Source organism: Oncorhynchus keta, chromosome 29 (genome assembly GCF_023373465.1).
Source record: "Oncorhynchus keta strain PuntledgeMale-10-30-2019 chromosome 29, Oket_V2, whole genome shotgun sequence".
Taxonomy (NCBI): domain Eukaryota; kingdom Metazoa; phylum Chordata; class Actinopteri; order Salmoniformes; family Salmonidae; genus Oncorhynchus; species Oncorhynchus keta.
In genome coordinates, this window is record NC_068449.1 from 24,344,556 (window position 1) to 24,362,801 (window position 18,246).

At 45.3% G+C, this 18,246-nt stretch overlaps 1 protein-coding gene and 1 pseudogene across 4 annotated transcripts in view; one reads left to right on the plus strand and one right to left on the minus strand.

Annotated features, from left to right (window-relative positions):
• Positions 1-9,251, plus strand: part of LOC118362548 (BTB/POZ domain-containing protein 7-like) — a 34,154-nt pseudogene extending 24,903 nt beyond the window's left edge. Inside the window, exons 5-11 of the transcript XR_008086240.1 lie at positions 721-796; positions 1,128-1,288; positions 1,455-1,598; positions 1,722-1,911; positions 2,007-2,185; positions 2,374-2,775; positions 2,894-9,251. The product of XR_008086240.1 is annotated as a BTB/POZ domain-containing protein 7-like (transcript). The remainder of the gene's footprint in view (positions 1-720; positions 797-1,127; positions 1,289-1,454; positions 1,599-1,721; positions 1,912-2,006; positions 2,186-2,373; positions 2,776-2,893) is intronic.
• Positions 9,252-9,560: 309 nt separating this feature from the next.
• On the minus strand, positions 9,561-17,224 carry LOC118362549 (putative E3 ubiquitin-protein ligase UBR7). Of its 3 annotated transcripts, none has more exons than XM_035742966.2 (12): positions 17,099-17,224; positions 13,550-13,667; positions 12,969-13,102; positions 12,762-12,822; positions 12,570-12,665; positions 12,303-12,356; positions 12,060-12,165; positions 11,633-11,775; positions 10,566-10,763; positions 10,182-10,347; positions 9,993-10,054; positions 9,561-9,769 (listed from the first exon to the last, which is right to left on the minus strand). In XM_035742966.2, exons 2-12 carry the CDS (start codon positions 13,664-13,666, stop codon positions 9,695-9,697), a joined length of 1,212 nt encoding a protein of 403 aa, XP_035598859.1. In that variant the 5' UTR covers position 13,667; positions 17,099-17,224; the 3' UTR covers positions 9,561-9,694. The 3 variants fall into 3 exon arrangements, with proteins under 3 accessions (XP_035598859.1, XP_035598858.1, XP_035598857.1); XM_035742965.1 differs by lacking the exon at positions 17,099-17,224 and adding an exon at positions 14,053-14,185; XM_035742964.2 differs by lacking the exon at positions 17,099-17,224 and adding an exon at positions 13,854-13,989.
• Positions 17,225-18,246: the final 1,022 nt, after the last annotated feature.

Sequence of the window (18,246 nt, forward strand, 5' to 3'; positions counted from 1 at the left end):
TACTGTATGGGGCAATTTGTAATTTATCTGTAATGGTTATGATAAATTAGGCATTGTTGCGCACTGTTGGAATATAGATAAATGTTAACATATATTTTTCCACTAGTCCTATGCAAGTACTTGAAGAGTCAAAACATTTAAAATGCCCATCCTTAATCCTGTCCAAATGACTCTGTAGTCAGTGCTTTGGTTACAAAAATGTCTTTTTAGAATTTCCCTTTTTCACCTCCCCAGAGTTCCTTCCGTCTGCGAGGCAGCTAGGGCATGATTGGGTTGACAATTATTTGGTGAAGAGTGGCAACACGCACACGGCTGCATAAACACAAACCCAAACACACAGCGTCTGGAGCACAGACGGAGTGAGAACGTTCCCTGGAGGCATTGCCTTCTGACATGGCCACTAATTGAAACTGAGCTTTGGTCTGCTCTGCTGTGCCAAGCTCCCTGGGTGTCACACAGGACGGCTGAGGTGAAACGCTGTAATCCAATCAGACAAATACTGTACAACTCTCAGCCACCACTACATCGTGTCACACCATCAAACACATATTCAAGTCTCCTCACTGAACCGTCTCTTTAGATGCTGCTCCACACTACGATGTTTAACCTCGTCCTTACACCTTTCCTTCCCTATCACCATCCCCCTCTCATCACGCTATCTTTTTCTCTCTCTCTCGCACTCCTCCCCTGCCCTCTTCTCTCTCTCTCTCTCTTTCACAGGCGAGTGAGCAGGACATTCTCAAGTACGTTGTGAAGTGGGGCGAGCAGCAGCTTATTAAGAGGATGGCAGACCGGGGTAAGATGATACACTCTATAATTACCCTCCGAGCAGGCCTTCTAATGGCTGTTGGAAAAGCACCCACCTACAGTACCAGCGCCTCCAAAATACACTAAAAGACTATAAAATCATTTCGTTTTCCAAGTTGTATCCTTAAAAATGGGAGACTGAAGCACCACGATCGTAGATCGCAGTATTTATTTATTTTTTTGTGTGTGGCTCTGAACCCGCCTGGAAAAATACTGTATCGTTAAAAAAATAACGAGTGTGTGTTGGCCTTACTAACCACATAGTTATAAATAAAATCACTACTAACTGTGTGTGTTTTGTGGGCGGGTTCTTTTCCCAGAGCCTAACGTGCTGAGCGGAACAGCCCACAGCGTGAACAAGCGGGGGGTGAAGAGGAAGGACCTGGATGTGGAGGAGCTGAAGGAGATCCTGTCCCCCCTGCTTCCCTTCATCCGCACTGAGCACATCCTCCCTGCCAACAGCGACGTCCTCTCTGACGCGGTTAGTAGTCATGGATGACGCGTCATATGGATGTTTCAATACAGTTTCTGATTGCTGCCAATACATATCGTGCAATCTATCACTTATGCCCTATTAATGGCTTAGTTGTTGATTGACCTGACCTTCTTGGTGTGTTCTCTTTAAATGACCCTCTTTCCATTCACAGACAAAGAGGGGTCTGATCAGTACCCCTCCCTCGGACATGCTGCCCACGACTGAGGGGGGCAAGGCCAACTCGTGGTTACGGCAGAAGAACGGTGGCATCTATGTGCGACCACGTCTCTTCTCTCCATACGTGGAGGAGGCCAAGGTAGGACACTCTGCATCGAGGGGTTGCTGGTTAACGGAGAGTATTTTATCTCTCATCTCTGTGAGAGGGTTTGGGTCAGCCCAGGGTATGACCGACTCCTAACCTGTCTCCTCCTCCACTCAGTCTGTGCTGGATGAGATGATGGTGGAACAGACAGATCTGGTGCGTCTACGTTTGGTGCGCATGTCCAACGTGCCAGACACCCTCTACATGGTCAACAACGCCGTGCCACAGTGCTGTCACATGATCAACCATCAGCAGATGGCCAGCAGCCAGACCACCGCTCCGTCCGTGGTAGCCAATGAGATCCCAGGTAAGAGGACAAGACTGGTGCCAATAAGGAAGCCATTTAGTATAACATATTAGAAACGTTGACATGGCCCACCAACCCTCGGTGTGTCCTGTCAGTACCCAGACTGGTGGTGGTTAAGGAGATGGTCCAGAGGCTGCAGGAGCTGAGTCACACCGACCAGGTCCAGAGGGCCTACGCCCTCAACTGTGGCGAGGGGCCCACCGTCAGCTATGAGCTGCAGCTGCGTGTGCTGAGGGAGTTTGGCCTGGCGGATGGGGCGACTGAGCTACTGCAGGTGAGGGGGAAGCCCGGTAGGGTACAGGGAGGACCAGGCTGTCGACTTGTTAGAGGGAGACCTCTGTCCTAAGGACCTCCCTGAAAGACAAAAGTATCACTCACTTAGTGTACTACATAATAACGTGTGTGTGTGTGTTATAGTAGAAGGTTTTTGGGATGCTAAATGTTTTGTTTGTTTATTGTCAGAACCCTTACAAGTTCTTCCCAGAGGAGCGTTTTGGAGACGAGAGTCCTGTTCTGGCCCTGCGCCAGGCAGGTCGTTGTCGGGTCAACAGCAGCCCAGCGATGGACAGCATGTTCTCAGACCTGGAGGGCCTGGCTGGGTTTCACCCCCCACTGCCTCCCCCACCACCCCCATACCACCCCCCTGCCACCCCCAGCCGTGCCCAGCTGAAGGGGGCCTGGAGGCCTCGTGTGCCCATCCCACCCCCCACCCGCTCTTTCTCCTACCCCTGTAACCACAGTCTGCTCCAGCTCCACACCACAGCCAAACATGGCAGCCCAGACTACCCCTCAGCCCCCAGGCCTCCACCTCCAGACTGCGGCAACCCCCAGGCCAAGAGCCGAGCCCTGCTCCCAGAACCACAGGTGAAGGTCCACATGTCATGCTGCGTTTGTTGCTTTTGGTCATTGTAGCTGTAGAAGTGTATTGTGCTGTGATCATGTATAACTAGCCGTGTTGGTGTGCTTCTCTCTGTCTCTCCAGCTGAGCATGGAGCCTGTGATGAGGGAGTTCATGCCTGACATCGCTCTGGGTGTCTCTGTCATGACCCTGAGGGAGCACCATATGGGGGACAGGGACGGTCACGACCCTCATGGCCCCATGGCCCACCCGGCCCCACACCTCCCCCGGCCCCTGTCCCTCCACTCGCCTCAGCCTCAGTCATGGTCACTCCTGTAAGAGGCACGCGACAGAGCCAAAGCTGGAGGCCCAGGCAGAGTTCCCTGATCTGTATGACTTCTCCTGCCGACCAACCACCGCAACATCCAGCCACCCCCTGCCCCCCTACGCAGGGCCAGACCTCTACAGCCACAGCTCCTCCAGCCACCCTCCCTCCTACATGTCTGACAGCCAGGGAAGGGCAGCTGAGGCACGCTCTGACCCCCTGCGCCTGGACGTCCTAGGCCTGCCCCCCCAGTGGCAGGATGGAGCTCTGGCTAACCCCTCTAGTCCCCAGGCTGGGGAAGGACACATCCCCAGAGGACGTTCAAACAATGAGACCGACCTTACTCACGGTCTTGGCAACTTGTGTGGCTCCCCCAGTGGAAACCTAGAGGGGTATGAGGAGCGGTCGTCGGCCCACAGGGAAGGCCCGAAGGAGATGGCGGTTACTGGCGAGTCCCCAGGTTCAGGGGCCCAGCAGCCACATAGGAACAGTATTAGCGAGGAGGCTAGCAGAGAACGCAGGTCACCCAACAACCCTGACTACCCTTACAAGAAGTCTGCACTATAACCCTCGGGGAGGACCTGGGGTTGAGTCGTCAAAAGGGAAAGTGAGGGAAACAACCCTCTGTCATGGACAGCAAAGCACTAATGAGTGTGTGAAGGGGTGGCTAATGATTTCTATTTATTGTGTGGTGTGTGTGTGTGTAAGTACCCTACCTCCTCCAGGCCTTTCTCCATGACATAGTGCTGTCTTCACCTCACGTCTCCTCTGAGTGCTACAGAGAAGCAGCATCAGGACTGTAGGTTAGTTAGAGAAACAGCAGTGACTGTCAGACTGTTGTATTGAAGCTTGGTGAAGCCAACCTCAATGCTGCCGTTTTACAATATAACTCCAGCAGTACTGTTTGGGAGGGGTTTTGCCTATTTCCCTTGAGCCTTGTTGCACCACAGGTTTGTTGTGACCTCAAAGTTGTGGGAATCAGGAACAAAGATCTTATCATAAAGAAGATCATAACAAAGACGTTACTATGATCGTAACCATGAAATGTAGTTCAGATGTGCTGAGGATGTATAATATACATATGGACTGTAGTCCTCAGGATATATTTTAACTGGGAGATGTATAAATAGGATCTCAGTATAAACTAGTTAACACCAGCACATAGCTTCAATCAGCGTTATCTTCATGATAAAATCGTGTAGAAACATTTTCTTGCTCCTCTCATTTGTATTTCCTCTCTCTTCCTGTAGCATTCCTCCAGTACGTACCTCACCTGATTGGTTACATTTGATTTCCCCTTTCTAGTGCTGCATGTTACACAGAAATGCTGATGAGTAATAGGCTCAGGCTAGTTCAGATCAGGCAGGAAGTAAGGTCTGTTGAGGCTGTCATTGTGCTGCCTCTTCAGTCTCTGATATACAGAGCATTCAGAATGTATTCAGCCCCCTTGACTTTTTCTACATTTTGTTATGTTACAGGCTTATTCTAAAATTGATTAAATGGATTTTTTCCCCTTGTCAATCTATACACAATAACCCATAATGACAAAGCAAAAACAAATATTTGCAGACCCTTTACTCAGTACTTTGTTGAAGCACCTTTGGCAGCGATTACAGCTTTGAGTCTTCTTGGGAATGATGCTACAAGCTTGTCAGGTTGGATGGCGAGCATCGCTGCACAGCTATTTTCAGGTCTCTCCAGAGATGTTCAATCTGTGTTCAAGTCCGGGCTCTGGCTGGGCCACTCAAGGACATTCAGAGACGTGTTCTGAAGCCACCATGCTTCACCATAGGGACTGTGCCAGGTTTCCTCCAGATGTGATTCTTGGCATTCAGGCCAAAGAGTTCAATCTTGGTTTCATCAGAGCAGATAATCTTGTTTCTCATGGTCTGAGCGTCTTTGGGTGCCTTTTACCAAACTCCAACTGGGCTGTCGTGTGCCTTTTACTGAGTAGTGGCTTATGTTTGGCCACTCTACCATAAAGGCCTGATTGGTAGAGTGCTGCAGAGATGGTTGTCCTTCTGGAAGATTCTCCCATCTCCACAGAGGACCTCTGGAGCTCTGTCAGAGTGACCATCAGGTTCTTGGTCACCTCCCTGACCAAGGCCCTTCTCCTCCGATTGCTCAGTTTTGCCATGCGGCCAGCTCTAGGAAGAGTCTTGGTGGTTCCGAACGTCTTCCATTTAAGAATGATGGAGGCCACTGTGTTCTTGGGGGATCTTCAATGCTGTAGACATTTTTTGGTGCCCTTCCCCAGATCTGTACCTCGACGCTATCCTGTCTTGAAGCTTTACGGACAATTCCTTCGACCTCATGGCTTGATTTCTACTCTGACATGCACTGTCAACTGTGGGACCTTTAAATATAGACAGGTGTGTGCCTTTCCAAATCATGTCTAATCAATACAATCTACCACAGTTGGTAATCATGTTGTAGAAACATCTAAAGGATAATCAATGGAAACAGGATGCACCTGAACTCAATTTCAAGTCTCACAGCAAAGGGTTCCAAATACTTATGTAAATAAAGTATTTATTTTAAAATGTAATACATTTGCAAAAATTCTAAACCTGTTTTTTTCCAATGTCATTGTGGGGTAATGAGTGTAGATTGCTGAGATTTTTTTATTGAATCCTTTTTTAGAACAAGGCTGTAAGGTAACAAAATATTGAAAAAGTCAAGGGTTCTGAATACTTTCCCGAAGGCAAGAAAAAGTATGTGAACCCTTTGGAAACACCTGGATTTCTGCATGAATTGTTCATAATTTGATCCGATCATCTAGGTCACAACAATAGACAAACTCAGTCTGCTTAAACTAATAACACACAAACAATTATACGTTTTCATGTCTTATTGAGCACACCGTGTGAACATTCAGTGCAGGGTGGAAAAAGTGTATGAACACTTGGATTTAATAACTGGTTGACCCTCCTTTTGGCAGCAATAACCTCAACCAAACGTTTTTCTGTAGTTGAAGATCATACCTGCACAACGGTCAGGAGGAATTTTAGACCGTTCTTCTTTACAAAACTGTCTCAGTTCAGCAATATTCTTGGGATGTCTGGTGTGAACTTCTCTCATGAGGTCATACCACAGCATCTAAAATCGGGTTGAGGTCAGGACTCTTTTTTTTTCTGCTGTTGAAGCCATTCTGTTGTTGATTTACTTCGGTGTTGTGGGTCGTTGTCCTATTGTGTCACCCAACTTCTGTTGAGCTTCAATTTTCAGACAGATAGCCTAACATTCTCCTGCACAATGTATTAATTCACTTGGGGATTCATTTTTCCGTCATCGATAGCAAAGATGACTGCAAGAGCACAGAGCAGAATGCTCAATGTTAAGAAGAATTGCCCAGGCCCTGAGGCAGCCCCAAGCCATGATGCTCCCTCAACCATAGGTTTTTATGTTGCTGTGCCTTTTTTTCACACGTAGTGTTGTGTGTTCCTTCCTGACAACTCAACTGTAGTTTCATCTGTCCACAGAATATTTTGCCAATAGAGCTGTGGAACATCCAGTTGCACTTTTGCAAACTTCAGACGTAGAGCAATGCTTTTTTTGGGGGGGGGGGGGAGCAGTGGCTTCTTCCATGGTGTCCTCCCATGAACACCATTCTTGTTTAGTGTTTTACGTATAGTAGACTCGTCAACAGAGATGTTATCATGTTCCAGAGATTTCTATTAGTCTATTAGTTGACATTAGGATTCTTCTTAACATTGAGCATTCTACTCTGTGCTCTTGCAGTCAGTCATCTTTGCAGGAAGGCCACTCCTAGGGAGAGTAGCAACAGTGCTGAACTTTCTCCATTTATAGACAATTTGTCTTATCGTGGACTGATGAACATTGAGGCTTTTAGAGATACTTTTGTAACCCCTTTCAGCTTTATTCAAGTCAACAATTTGTAATCTTAGGTCTTCTGAGATCTCTTTTGTTCGAGGCATGGTTCACATCAGGCAAACTCAAATGTTGTGGATTTTTTTTTTTTTAATAGGGCAAAGCAGCTCTCATCAACATCCAGGTTAGCTGACTCCTTACTCCAATTAGCTTTTGGAGAAGTCATTATGTATTATGTATTATAAATGATACATTATGTATTCAATATAGACAAGAAAAATACAATAATGTGTGTTATTAGTTTAAGCACATTGTCTATTGTTGTGACTTAGATGAAGATCAGATCAAATTTGATAACCAATTTATGCAGAAGTCCAGGTAATTCCAAAGGGTTCACATACTTTTTCTTGCCACTATGTATTTTCAAAAACATGAGCCTGGGGGTTTTTGGAACAAGACTGGAGGGAGGGGGCAGAGGTTAAGGACTGAGGTACACTGGGAAAAATAATGGTGCAATGAACACGCTAGTCAGGAGATGTTTTATTTCAGCTGAATATGTGTGTGTAGTTTAATAATTCCAGGTAACTGTAAATAATCTCAGTACTGTACACACTCCATTTTTAATCAGGTCTGTATTTACCTATAAACACAAGGCTCTGATCTGAAATGGTTAACCAGAGACCGACCATAGAATGCTGTGGTCAATATGCTTGAAACCACCTTGCTCTTTTAACGGCATAAACAATTAGAAGTCTTAATCCACTTTTTGAAGTGACCATAAGGGATCCATCACAAGCGTGACGCCACCACTGGCTCTACTAGTTGTTTGTGTGAATCTAATGTTCACCCTCGAACACTATCCATTCACATGTCCTCAGTCTGTTCATTTGTGTTGTTCCTATGTACAATGTAACCACTGTCACTCCACCTTTTGGCTGATCCTGGACCTGCGAAGACCTGCTCGCTGTCGTCGGAGGTTACGGCATACTGTATGAGAGCTACTGGGGCTGTTGCTACAGAAACCAAAGTGCACCCATCAGATCCTGTGAGATCAGCCACACATGTCTCCTCTAACACAAACTGACAAACCCATGATACAGGCAACATTGCACTGTAGAAATGATCCATTTCACATGGGAGCAGGGGGATAAATTAGTTTAGAACAAAAGAGCTCCAGAACAACGGCATAATTCTTAAATTAAACCATGCATTTCTACCATTCAGTAATCCTGAGCATAAATCGTAATTATTCATGTAATATTTTAATATATTGTACAACAGATCCTTATTACATCTTAGTGGTGGTACTGTAAATGAATTATTCAGCTGTTTTGTAGCTGTGGTGGACTACACTGTGAGGTTGTGTTCAGCACCACATTTCACCAAGAAAGGATAGTCTGAAAGATGGTCAGACTCAAACTTTTTATTTTTGTTCATTAAAATGTTTTCTTTTAGGGAAATGTTAATATTGTTATTGGTGTGGAATACCATGAAGTTGTAGGTTTTATACCATTTGTTTTTTTAAACTGCCCAGTGTTTCCAGATTTCTATGAAATATGACCTATAGTTACTTACAATGAGTTTAAATAGTTTTCCTTCCAGAAAATAATTGTTACAGAAGCAGCTTTGTGGTGGAATGGTGTGGGCATATACCGGTCATTAAAATATATGCGCAAGTAGACTGCTGATTGGACAGCTCATCCTTCTCAGAGATGACATGTCCTAAGGATTTTTTAAAATGTTTTAATCCAATTCATGCTTTTGCAACATTTGGATATTAACTTTTTAAAGTTAAATTTTCACTGGGCAGTTACTTAAGTAGCACATGGACATGTAGATATTCACTCTGCATTGTGATAATGAAGTTGCTGGGCAGAGAACCCTTTTCCATCCAATTTGCTTCATGGGGAAAAAATGCAAAACTTTAGATTCCTCCCCATGTTGGTTAGTTGCTTTATTTTCCAGGACAGTTTCCCCATGAATAAAAACCCTCCACATCCTGTTTGCTCTTTACTGTAGAAGTCAGTGCCTTCCCCTGCCAAGAGGCTGGGCTGTTATTTGAGAAGTGACTGTCCTATGCAAGCCTTTTCTACCAGCTTGTATCAAAAAGCCCTTTGTAAAACTCATGTAGCTAGTTATTAGTGTACATGTTTTTTTTGTTTAGGTACCTTTTTAAAATGTAACCCTCTGGAACTGTGTTTGATAATTGAACAGGTACGCTGTATGTAAAACACTTTTGTAGATCCCTGTATTTGGTTTTACGTGTTCTATTTTTCTACTGTTAACTCAAATGGTGCATAACAGTGTGGAACTTGGGCATCTTCGAAATAAACTGCTTCAATATAATTCTGGACTGTCTAGTCATTTAGATCAACCTTGAGTAAAGCAGTACCTTCTGGTATTTCGATGACAAGTAGCCGTGGAATCACTTCACACAGTATGCTGAATGAAATGTTTCATTTAATACCAGTGACACCATCAAATTGTCACGCTTCAATATGAATGGCAGTGCATAGTCAGGTGTCACATAATGAAAGTCTAACGACAACTTAGACTTAATGTCCATGATTAAAATCATTAGCATCTCTCCCAGCATGCTAACTGTCAGTTTCTCATAAGACAAGGAGACCCATTCAAGAACCTTTTAGCAAAATGTTCAACTTCAAACCTCAGCAACAGCATCTTTTATTTAAAGCAGAAGGCGTTTGAGGGACATCGAACTGTTTTGCTATGAACCCAAAGTAACATTAAAAAACAAGTAGACAACGCCACTGAGGGGCAGAATGACATCAGCTGTTCATTTGCCGCCTCTTCCTGGACATCAGCTCCCCAAAGAACTGGTGGATGGCCTCTGCTGTGACAACCTGAGGGAGAGAGGAGTGGTTCAATGGGGATTAGAGGTGAATGACCACAGTGTTCTTCAGCTATTGTTTGGACACAAGCAGATCAATGACAAACAAGTGCTGACATGACAAGTAACCTATGGACTACTGCTCATATATTGGTTTCCTTTGCTGTGTTCATGTGCCCTCTTGGAAACTACCACCAGACATTTTGTCTTCAGTAAACAAACATACAGCTCCTCACCTTTCCTTCATCAGCTATCTGCCGTAGGAACGTCATCAGTTCAGTCTGCATCTCATTGAACTCTGAATGAGGGAACATTTTACTTCATCAAACCAGTTCATCAAATGGTAAGAAACACACCGTGTTTGGTTTCATCTACAGGTAATAACTGCCAAACAAGGGAATGAAAAAGACAGTCCCCATCCTTACGGTAAACAATCTCTAGTTGCTGCACGCGGTCCAGAGTACTCAGGCTTGACATGAGCAGACTGTCAAGACTAGCAGGTCCTTGCTCTACAGTGCCTCTGTTCTCATAGGCCAGGACAGTGTCTGACTCATCCAGCAGGAACTGCACTCCCGCGTCGACGTAGGCCCTCTGAGCAGAAACAACAAACATACAATGGAAACAGCTCTACACCTTTAACCAATCTAAAAGGGCTGACACTACAATGTGCTGAATGACCAGTAAAGTCTATACAGCAATCTATTTGTTCCACATCAAATAGCTAAAAACAGCACAGTTGCTGCACTGTGCTTGAAATCAGTCATGGCAAAATACATAATCTCAAGAGAGAAGAATCTTTAGTGACCCACCTTGCAGCTGACACAGGTGCACAGCGTGGCTCTCCAGTGGTAAGGCCAGAACACAGCCCCTTCCCTAGCTCTCTCCAGGCCCTGTGTCTTCAGCTCCCTCAGCCTGCAATACACAGTCTTGTCCTGGCTCTTCACAGGAATGCCTGTCATCTCCTGGTGAGTCCGTTTGCAAGCAGTCCTCCCATTCGTAGCCTCATTCTGGACACAAGACAGCAAGGGAGGAAACATGCATTATATTTTAGGCTTTTCAGGATTGTGTTAGTGGAGAACGAAGAGGAAGAGGAACCGATCCCATAATCCAGGGGGCTTTAATTTAAAAATAAATAAATACAACATCCCACGGAAGCAACACACACAAGCTCTCTAATAGGAGTTGACACAATGAGAGGGTGGGCTGATGAAATCAGTCTTGTTTACAGTAAGCTGAACTGTGAAGCCTGGCCAAGCCAGTCCCCAGAGCAGGGGAATCTGTGTCCCATGGATAATTTCTTCCTTAATTACCCAAAGGGGAGGGCAGCCAGGCAGCACAACAAGAACAGGAGTCCACTGTTTGCATCCGCACAATACATTACCCTCCACTGCCATCTGCTGGGAGTCAGGTGACACACCGCAAATCACACCAAATAGCTGAGTGGATTTTTATTTAACTACGCAAGTCAGTTAAGAACAAATTCTTATTTTACAATGACAGCCTATACCCTGGCCAAACCTCCCCTAAAGCGGACGACACTGGGCCAATTGTGTGCCGCCCTATGGGACTCCCGATCACGACCGGTTGTGATACAGCCCGGGATCAATCCAGGGTGATGCAGTGCCTTAGACCGCTGCGCCACTTGGGAGCCGAATGAGTCTTGAAGAATGTATGAATTGGTTTAGCAGGCAGTATTAACCAAATGTCTGCTTAAGTATAGATGTGTGTTTATGTCTGCCTTCAATGAAAACAAAGCCAAGAGTTTCTCTCCTCACCCTGATGTCATTCCCATTTGCTTGGTGCAAATGGTGAGTCATGCACTTAGGAGTCTAGGTTTCAAACGCAAATGTAAAAGTCAAAGCTTGGCTCTCCTTACCTTCTCTTGACAGCTGGGGCTGGTAGAGGACCCCTCGCCCCCATTCTTACAGGGCTCATCACTCTTGTCCTCTGGCTCCTTATCTTCCTCCTTGTTGACTTCAACTTCCCTTTTACAGGGGCTCACTTTGACCACAGGAGGTTCTTGAAAAACAACAATATACGTTACTATTGTTTTAACTGCAGAATGTACATAAAGGGCATGACATTGTATAGTGAGTGATCAGGTTTAATTCATCGTCACTGTCTGTGCACTAAAAACCTAGCCCAAATTACCTCTAGATGAAGAAGACTGACATCTTCCATCTTTAACTAGTTCAAAATGGAAAGATATGTATTTTCATAAGTAGTATGGGGTGGGTTATAACCCAAGCCCAGAGCTCTGGATCCCTAGCTCTCGCTCTTTGTTAGTGGGAGGAATAACACACCTGCAATGTGGGTGGAGTATGTCCAGAGGAAGGGGGCTTTGTTCATGCAGGTCTCACACACCATCTCCTGCAGCTCCTCAGAGTCTTCCACCGTACAACCCAGGTGCTGTCACAGAGAAGGACCACATGGTCAAGGAGAAGTAATCATGCTGGTCTTTGTATCAAAACCATTATCCCAGCTAACAAAGATTAAATCTCAAAACACACCTGAAAACAATCATGATGTTGCCCCTTGATACATACCCTAGGATGATACCAGTCCTCACAGATGATGCACTGAATCATATCCTCATTAACCTTATGGGAGGGAGGAAGCATGAGAGGGTGTTTTTGTTATGAGGAATGACATATCCATCATTCTTTCAACAACACGTACTGAATCCTAGAGACCTAGCATATCAACAAAGCCTATGATTCAGACAGAACTAAAACATGTATTCATTCATCAACAGCAAAATGTGAAGGGATGGAGAAAGGGAAGGAGGCGTAATGCTGGAATCAAATCCATACCTGATCTTCAGTGTCTGGGTAAGGTCTGTCACAGGTACAGTAACAGCCATGGAAGTTGTGATTATAATGATTTTTTGCGTTTTGTCGGTCTTTGCCCTGCAAAGTGAAAAGGAACAATGGAAATCAGGCATCAATGTTTTCAGCTGTCGGGATGACATGACTGAGGGGTAGATAGGATATTAGGACACTTACAGGACTCAGCTGGCACCTAAACACGCCGAACTTGCTGTTTCCACAATCACAGCGGAAATTCCTACATGCAAACAAATAGATGCAAATAAGCAATTTCAAGACCTCAACAAGTACTACAATGAGTATGGAAATGTAAACAGCTACCTAAACCTTAGTGTTGTTTGTACTCCTGGAATTTCTGAATGTCCCTTTACATCAGGTTCATACCTTTTTGTGTAGAGCTCAAATATGTCATGCCCATCATGGCAATGGTTGGTGCAGGCAAGGCAGAGCCCAGCAGGTTCTACCCCTCTGGGTGTGCAAGTGTTGCAGGCAAAAACAGCCTGTCTCTTCACATATCCCTGTAACACAATATAATAGATATTATATGGAGTCACATGCACAGGGTCACAGATATAATTGCAGTGTACGGTGAAATACTTAAGCTCCAAGCTCCAATAGTGCAGGTTTGAATTAAATAATAAAAAATAAAATAAATGTATACATATTTACAACTGTGACAATGATAAATATAAATGTCCATTGGGGTGTGGGCAGGGTAATTGTCTGTTTAGGGTGGGGGGAGAAAATAAAATGGAGGGGGCAGGAGGAGTAGGTAGCTGACTGGTGGGGGTAGAAGTTATTTGCCAGTAAGCGGGGAGAACAGGTCGTGGCTCGGTTGGTTGATGTCCCTGATGACATATTGTATGTAGTAACATAAAGAAGACAAAAAAAGGCCACACTGAATCTGGTGTCAATGGCAGTTCTCTGGGTGTGGTGATACAGATGTGGGCAGGCAGCATCTTTACCTGGGGATAGGAACAATTATCTGGATCACTTCCAGCCAACACAGCATACGCCTCTTGCAGCTCCTCGTCTTCCAGAATGTCCTGTACGGTCACAGTGCGCTCCTCGTTCACAGACATTCTTGGAACAAAATAAACACCCACTCAAATGGATGGATGTACATATGCACACAACTACATTCTTCGGTCCCCTACTCCTACCACGTGGGGGGAGTAAGGAAAACAACACTACGGCCAAAGTCAAACAATGTAGTGTAAATACATTTGAATTCTGCCACATTTGTTGCCGATTTGCTAGTCATCTCACCTTGACTGATTGCAACAAAATAATTTCCAACGGTCTGCTGGCATATTCAAAACATTCCGTCAGACAAGCTAGCTAACAACAGATTATGCTAGCTAACGTTCAATATTTCGACTCGAAGCATGCTTCGTTGTCATCTTTATAGTAGTACTTGCGGATAACTATTTTAATTATATCGCTAATTACTTGCAAGTAGCCTTACCTGGTGAGCGAAATGGCTAGACAGACACTTGCGAGTCTGCGACAGAACAAAGATTTTTCAGGCTGTATTGTGACTGCGACTTTGGCCAAGTGACGTCACGCAATTGTGACGTCTAAGAGAAACGTAATTATTTTGTATCAAATCAAATCAAACTTTATTTGTCACATGCGCCGAATACAACAACTGTAGACCGACCTGTAGACTTACAAGCCCTTAACCAACCGTGCAGTTCAAGAAGAGTCAATAAAATATTGACAAAATAATAAAAAAGTAACATAATAACGAGGCTAAATACAGGGGGTCCTGTACCGAGTCAGTGTGCGGGTACAGGTTAGAGGTAATTTGTACATGTAGGTAGGGGTGAAGTGACTGTGCATAGATAATAAAACAGCGAGTAGAAGCAGTGTACACAAAAAATGGGGGGGGGTCAATGTAATAGTCTGGTGGCCATTTGATTAGTTTTTCAGCAGTCTTATAGAAGCTGTAGAAGCTGTGTAGAAGCTGTGAAGGAGCCTTGATGACCTATGACTAGGGTGGCTGGAGTCTGACAATTCTTAGGGCCTTCCTCTGACACCGCCTTATATAGAGGTCCTGTATGGCAGGAAGCTTGGCCCCAGTGATGTACTGGGCCGTACGCACTACCCTCTGTAGTGCCTCGCGGTCAGAGGCCGAGCAGTTGCCATACCAGGCATTGATGCAACCCGTCAGGATGCTCTCGATTGTGCAGCTATAGAACCTTTTGAGGATCTGAGGACCCATGCCAAATCTTTTCAGTCTCCTGAGGGGGAATAGGCTTTGTCGTGCCCTCTTCACAACTGTCTTAGTGTGTTTGGACCATGATAGTTTGTTGATGATGTTGACACCAAGGAACTTGAAGCACTCAACCTATTCCAATACAGCCCCATCGATGAGAATGGGGGCGTGCTCGATCCTCCTTTTCCTGTAGTCCACAAGCATCTCCTTTGTCCAGACCACATTGAGGGAGAGGTTGTTGTCCCTGCACCTCACGACCAGGTCTCTGACCTCCTCCCTATAGGCTGTCTCATCGTTGTCGGTGATCAGACCTACCACTGTTGTGACATCGGCAAACGTGATGATGGTGTTGGAGTCGTGCCCGGCCATGCAGTCATGAGTGAACCGGGACTACAGGAGGGGACTGAGCACGCACCCCTGAGGGGCCCCCGTGTTGGGCATCAGCGTGGTGGATGTGATGTTCCCTAGCCTTACCACCTGGGGGCTGCCCATCAGGAAGTCCAGGATCCAGTTGCAGAGGGAGGTGTTTAGTCCCTTAGCTTAGTGATGAGCTTTGAGGGCACTACTATGGTGTTGAACGCTGAGCTGTAGTCAATGAATAGCATTCTCACATAGGTGTTCCTTTTGTCCAGGTGGGAAAGGGCAGTGTTGGGTGCAATAGAGATTACATCATCTGTGGATCTGTTGGGGCAGTATGCAAATTGGAGTGGATTAAGGATTTCTGGGATAATGGTGTTGATGTGAGCCATTACCGACCTTTCAAAGCACTTCATGGCAGCTTACTTGAGTGTTCTTGGGCACAGAGACTATGGTGTTCTGCTTGAAACATGTTGGTTTTACAGATTCAGTCAGGGACATGTTGAAAATGTCAGTGAAGACACTTGCCAGTTGGTCAGCGCATGCTCGGAGTACACGTCCTGGTAATCCGTCTGGCCCTGCTCCCTTGTGAATTTTACTTACTCACATCGGCTACGGAGAGCGTGATCACACAGTCGTCCGGGGTGGCTGGTGCTCTCATGCATTTCAGTGTTACTTGCCTCGAAGCAAGCATAGAAGTAATTAAGCTTGTCTGGTAGGTTTGTGTCACTTGGCAGCTCTTCCCTTTGTAGTCTGTAATAGTTTGCAAGCCCTGCCACATCTGACGAGCATCAGAGCCGGTGTAGTATGATTCAATCTTAGTCCTGTATTGACGCTTTGCCTGTTTGATGGTCCGTCGGAGGCTATAGTGGGATTTCTTATAGGCTTCAGGGTTAGAGTCCCGCTCCTTGAAAGCAACCCTTGAACTCAGTGTGGATGTTGCCTGTAATCCATAGCTTCTGGTTGGGGCATGTACGTACGGTCACTGTGGGGACGACGTCATCGATGCACTTATTGATGAAGTCAGTGACTGATGTGGTGTACTCCTCAATGCCATCAGAAGAATCCCAGACCATATTCCAGTCTGTGCTAGCAAAACAGTCAAGTAGCTTAGCATCTGCTTCATCTGACCTCTTTCTTACAGCTGCACAATTGAGAGCATCTCGATGCTGCATCACTGCTTGGTATGGCAACTGCTTGGCATCCGACCGCAAGGCACTACAGAGGGTATTGCGGACAGCTCAGTACATCACTGGGACAGAGTTCCCTGCCATCTAGGACCTCTATTCTGTATAGCACTTTGTGACATCGGCTGATGTAAAAAGGGCTTTATAAATTGATATACCAGGCGGTGTCAGAGGAAGGCCTTAAAAATGATCAAAGACTCCAGCCACCCAAGTCATAAACTGTTCTCTCTGCTACCGCACGGCAAGCGGTACCAATGCACCAAGTCCGGATACAACAGGACCCTGAACAGCTTCTACCCCTAAGCCGTAAGACTGCTAAATAGTTAACCAAATAGCTACCCAGACTATTTGCATTGGCCCTTTTTGCAAATGTTTTAACTCATCACATACGCTGCTGCTACTGACTTTATTCCTAGTTACATGTAGATATCGACCTCAATTACCTCATACCTCAGCACATGGACTCGGTACTGGTACCTCTTGAATATAGCTAAGTTATCATTCATTACTCATTGTGTATATATTGTTACTTTTATTATGTGTTTTACTTTTCTATTATTTCTCAATTTTCTTTCTCTCTGCACTGTTGGGAAGGGCCCGTAAGTAAGCATTTCACTGTTAGTCCACACCTGTTGTTTACGAAGCATGTGAAGAATACATTATACCTTTTGTCAACAATGGATCATGCCAGTCTCTGATTGACAGCCGGGAACCTTTTCACCCTTCGGTTAAATGGAAATGTGTCTCACCTGTAGATGCACTATTCTTCTATGGTATAATGGCTTCTTCTTTTTCGGTGGAGTTTATCGGCGGTTGGCATCCAACATTATGGTGCATTACCACCACATACTGTCCTAGAGTGTAGTGTGGGCCAGAGACAGAGAGAAACTAAATCATACCTGCCAGCCCTGTTGCTCTTTAAAAAAAAGAAAATATTTTAGACTATATCTAATGACGTTCTACTCAATATACTCTTTAAACTAATGTCCTGTATCCCCTTCTCCCTCATACTAGATCTCAGCCTCTCACTTTCCCTCTGATACTGCCCACACTGTAGCAGTACAGGCTCCACGGTCTCTGTTTCCTGACAATAATCACACTTTCCTGTTGGATGCTGTCCTATCACATGTATGGACTTATTCAACTGGCTGAGTCCCACCCTTAATTTGTAAAAATAGCCACCTCTCTTCTGTCCCTTCCTGCTGTCCTCGCCGACTTTCCTTTGTACTTGAAATAAATGCCTGCCCTTAGTATCTCTCTTCCACTGCTCCTGCCCTCTCTGCACCACTGTTCATATCAGGCTTTTTGCCTCTGCCTTGCTCATTGAAACTACAACATCAACATCCCCACTTCTAAGTGCTTGTTTAGCCAGTACATCAACTGCCTTGTTCCCCTCCACCCCCACATCGGCTGGGACCCAAGTAAATGTTATCTGTATACCCATCTGTCTAATCCTGCCATGGGTTTGTAGCACCTCATAAAGCAGGTCTTGTCTGCTCCATGAGCTAAAGGACTGGAGACTCATTAACACTGCACATTAATCAGAGCAAATAACTACTCTGTCTGGCTTGACTTCCTCCACCCACTGCAAGGCCAATGGTATGGCCATCAGCTCTGCCGTATATACAGACAGATTATTGTAATACGTTTTTTGACTTCCACCCCACGTTCCTGCACTACAAATGCTGACCCGGTATGTCTTTTGAGCCATCTGTGTAAATGGCCACAAAATCCTGATACACAGTTTCCAGACATTTCTTAAACAAATCAGATGGATCAACACCCTCCATATCTTTCTGTAGTCTCTCTACACTTCTAGATCAACTAATGGAGGCGGGAGTAGCCATGGTGGATTTACAAGAATAGCTACCGTTGGACTAAACTCCCTTCCATACAG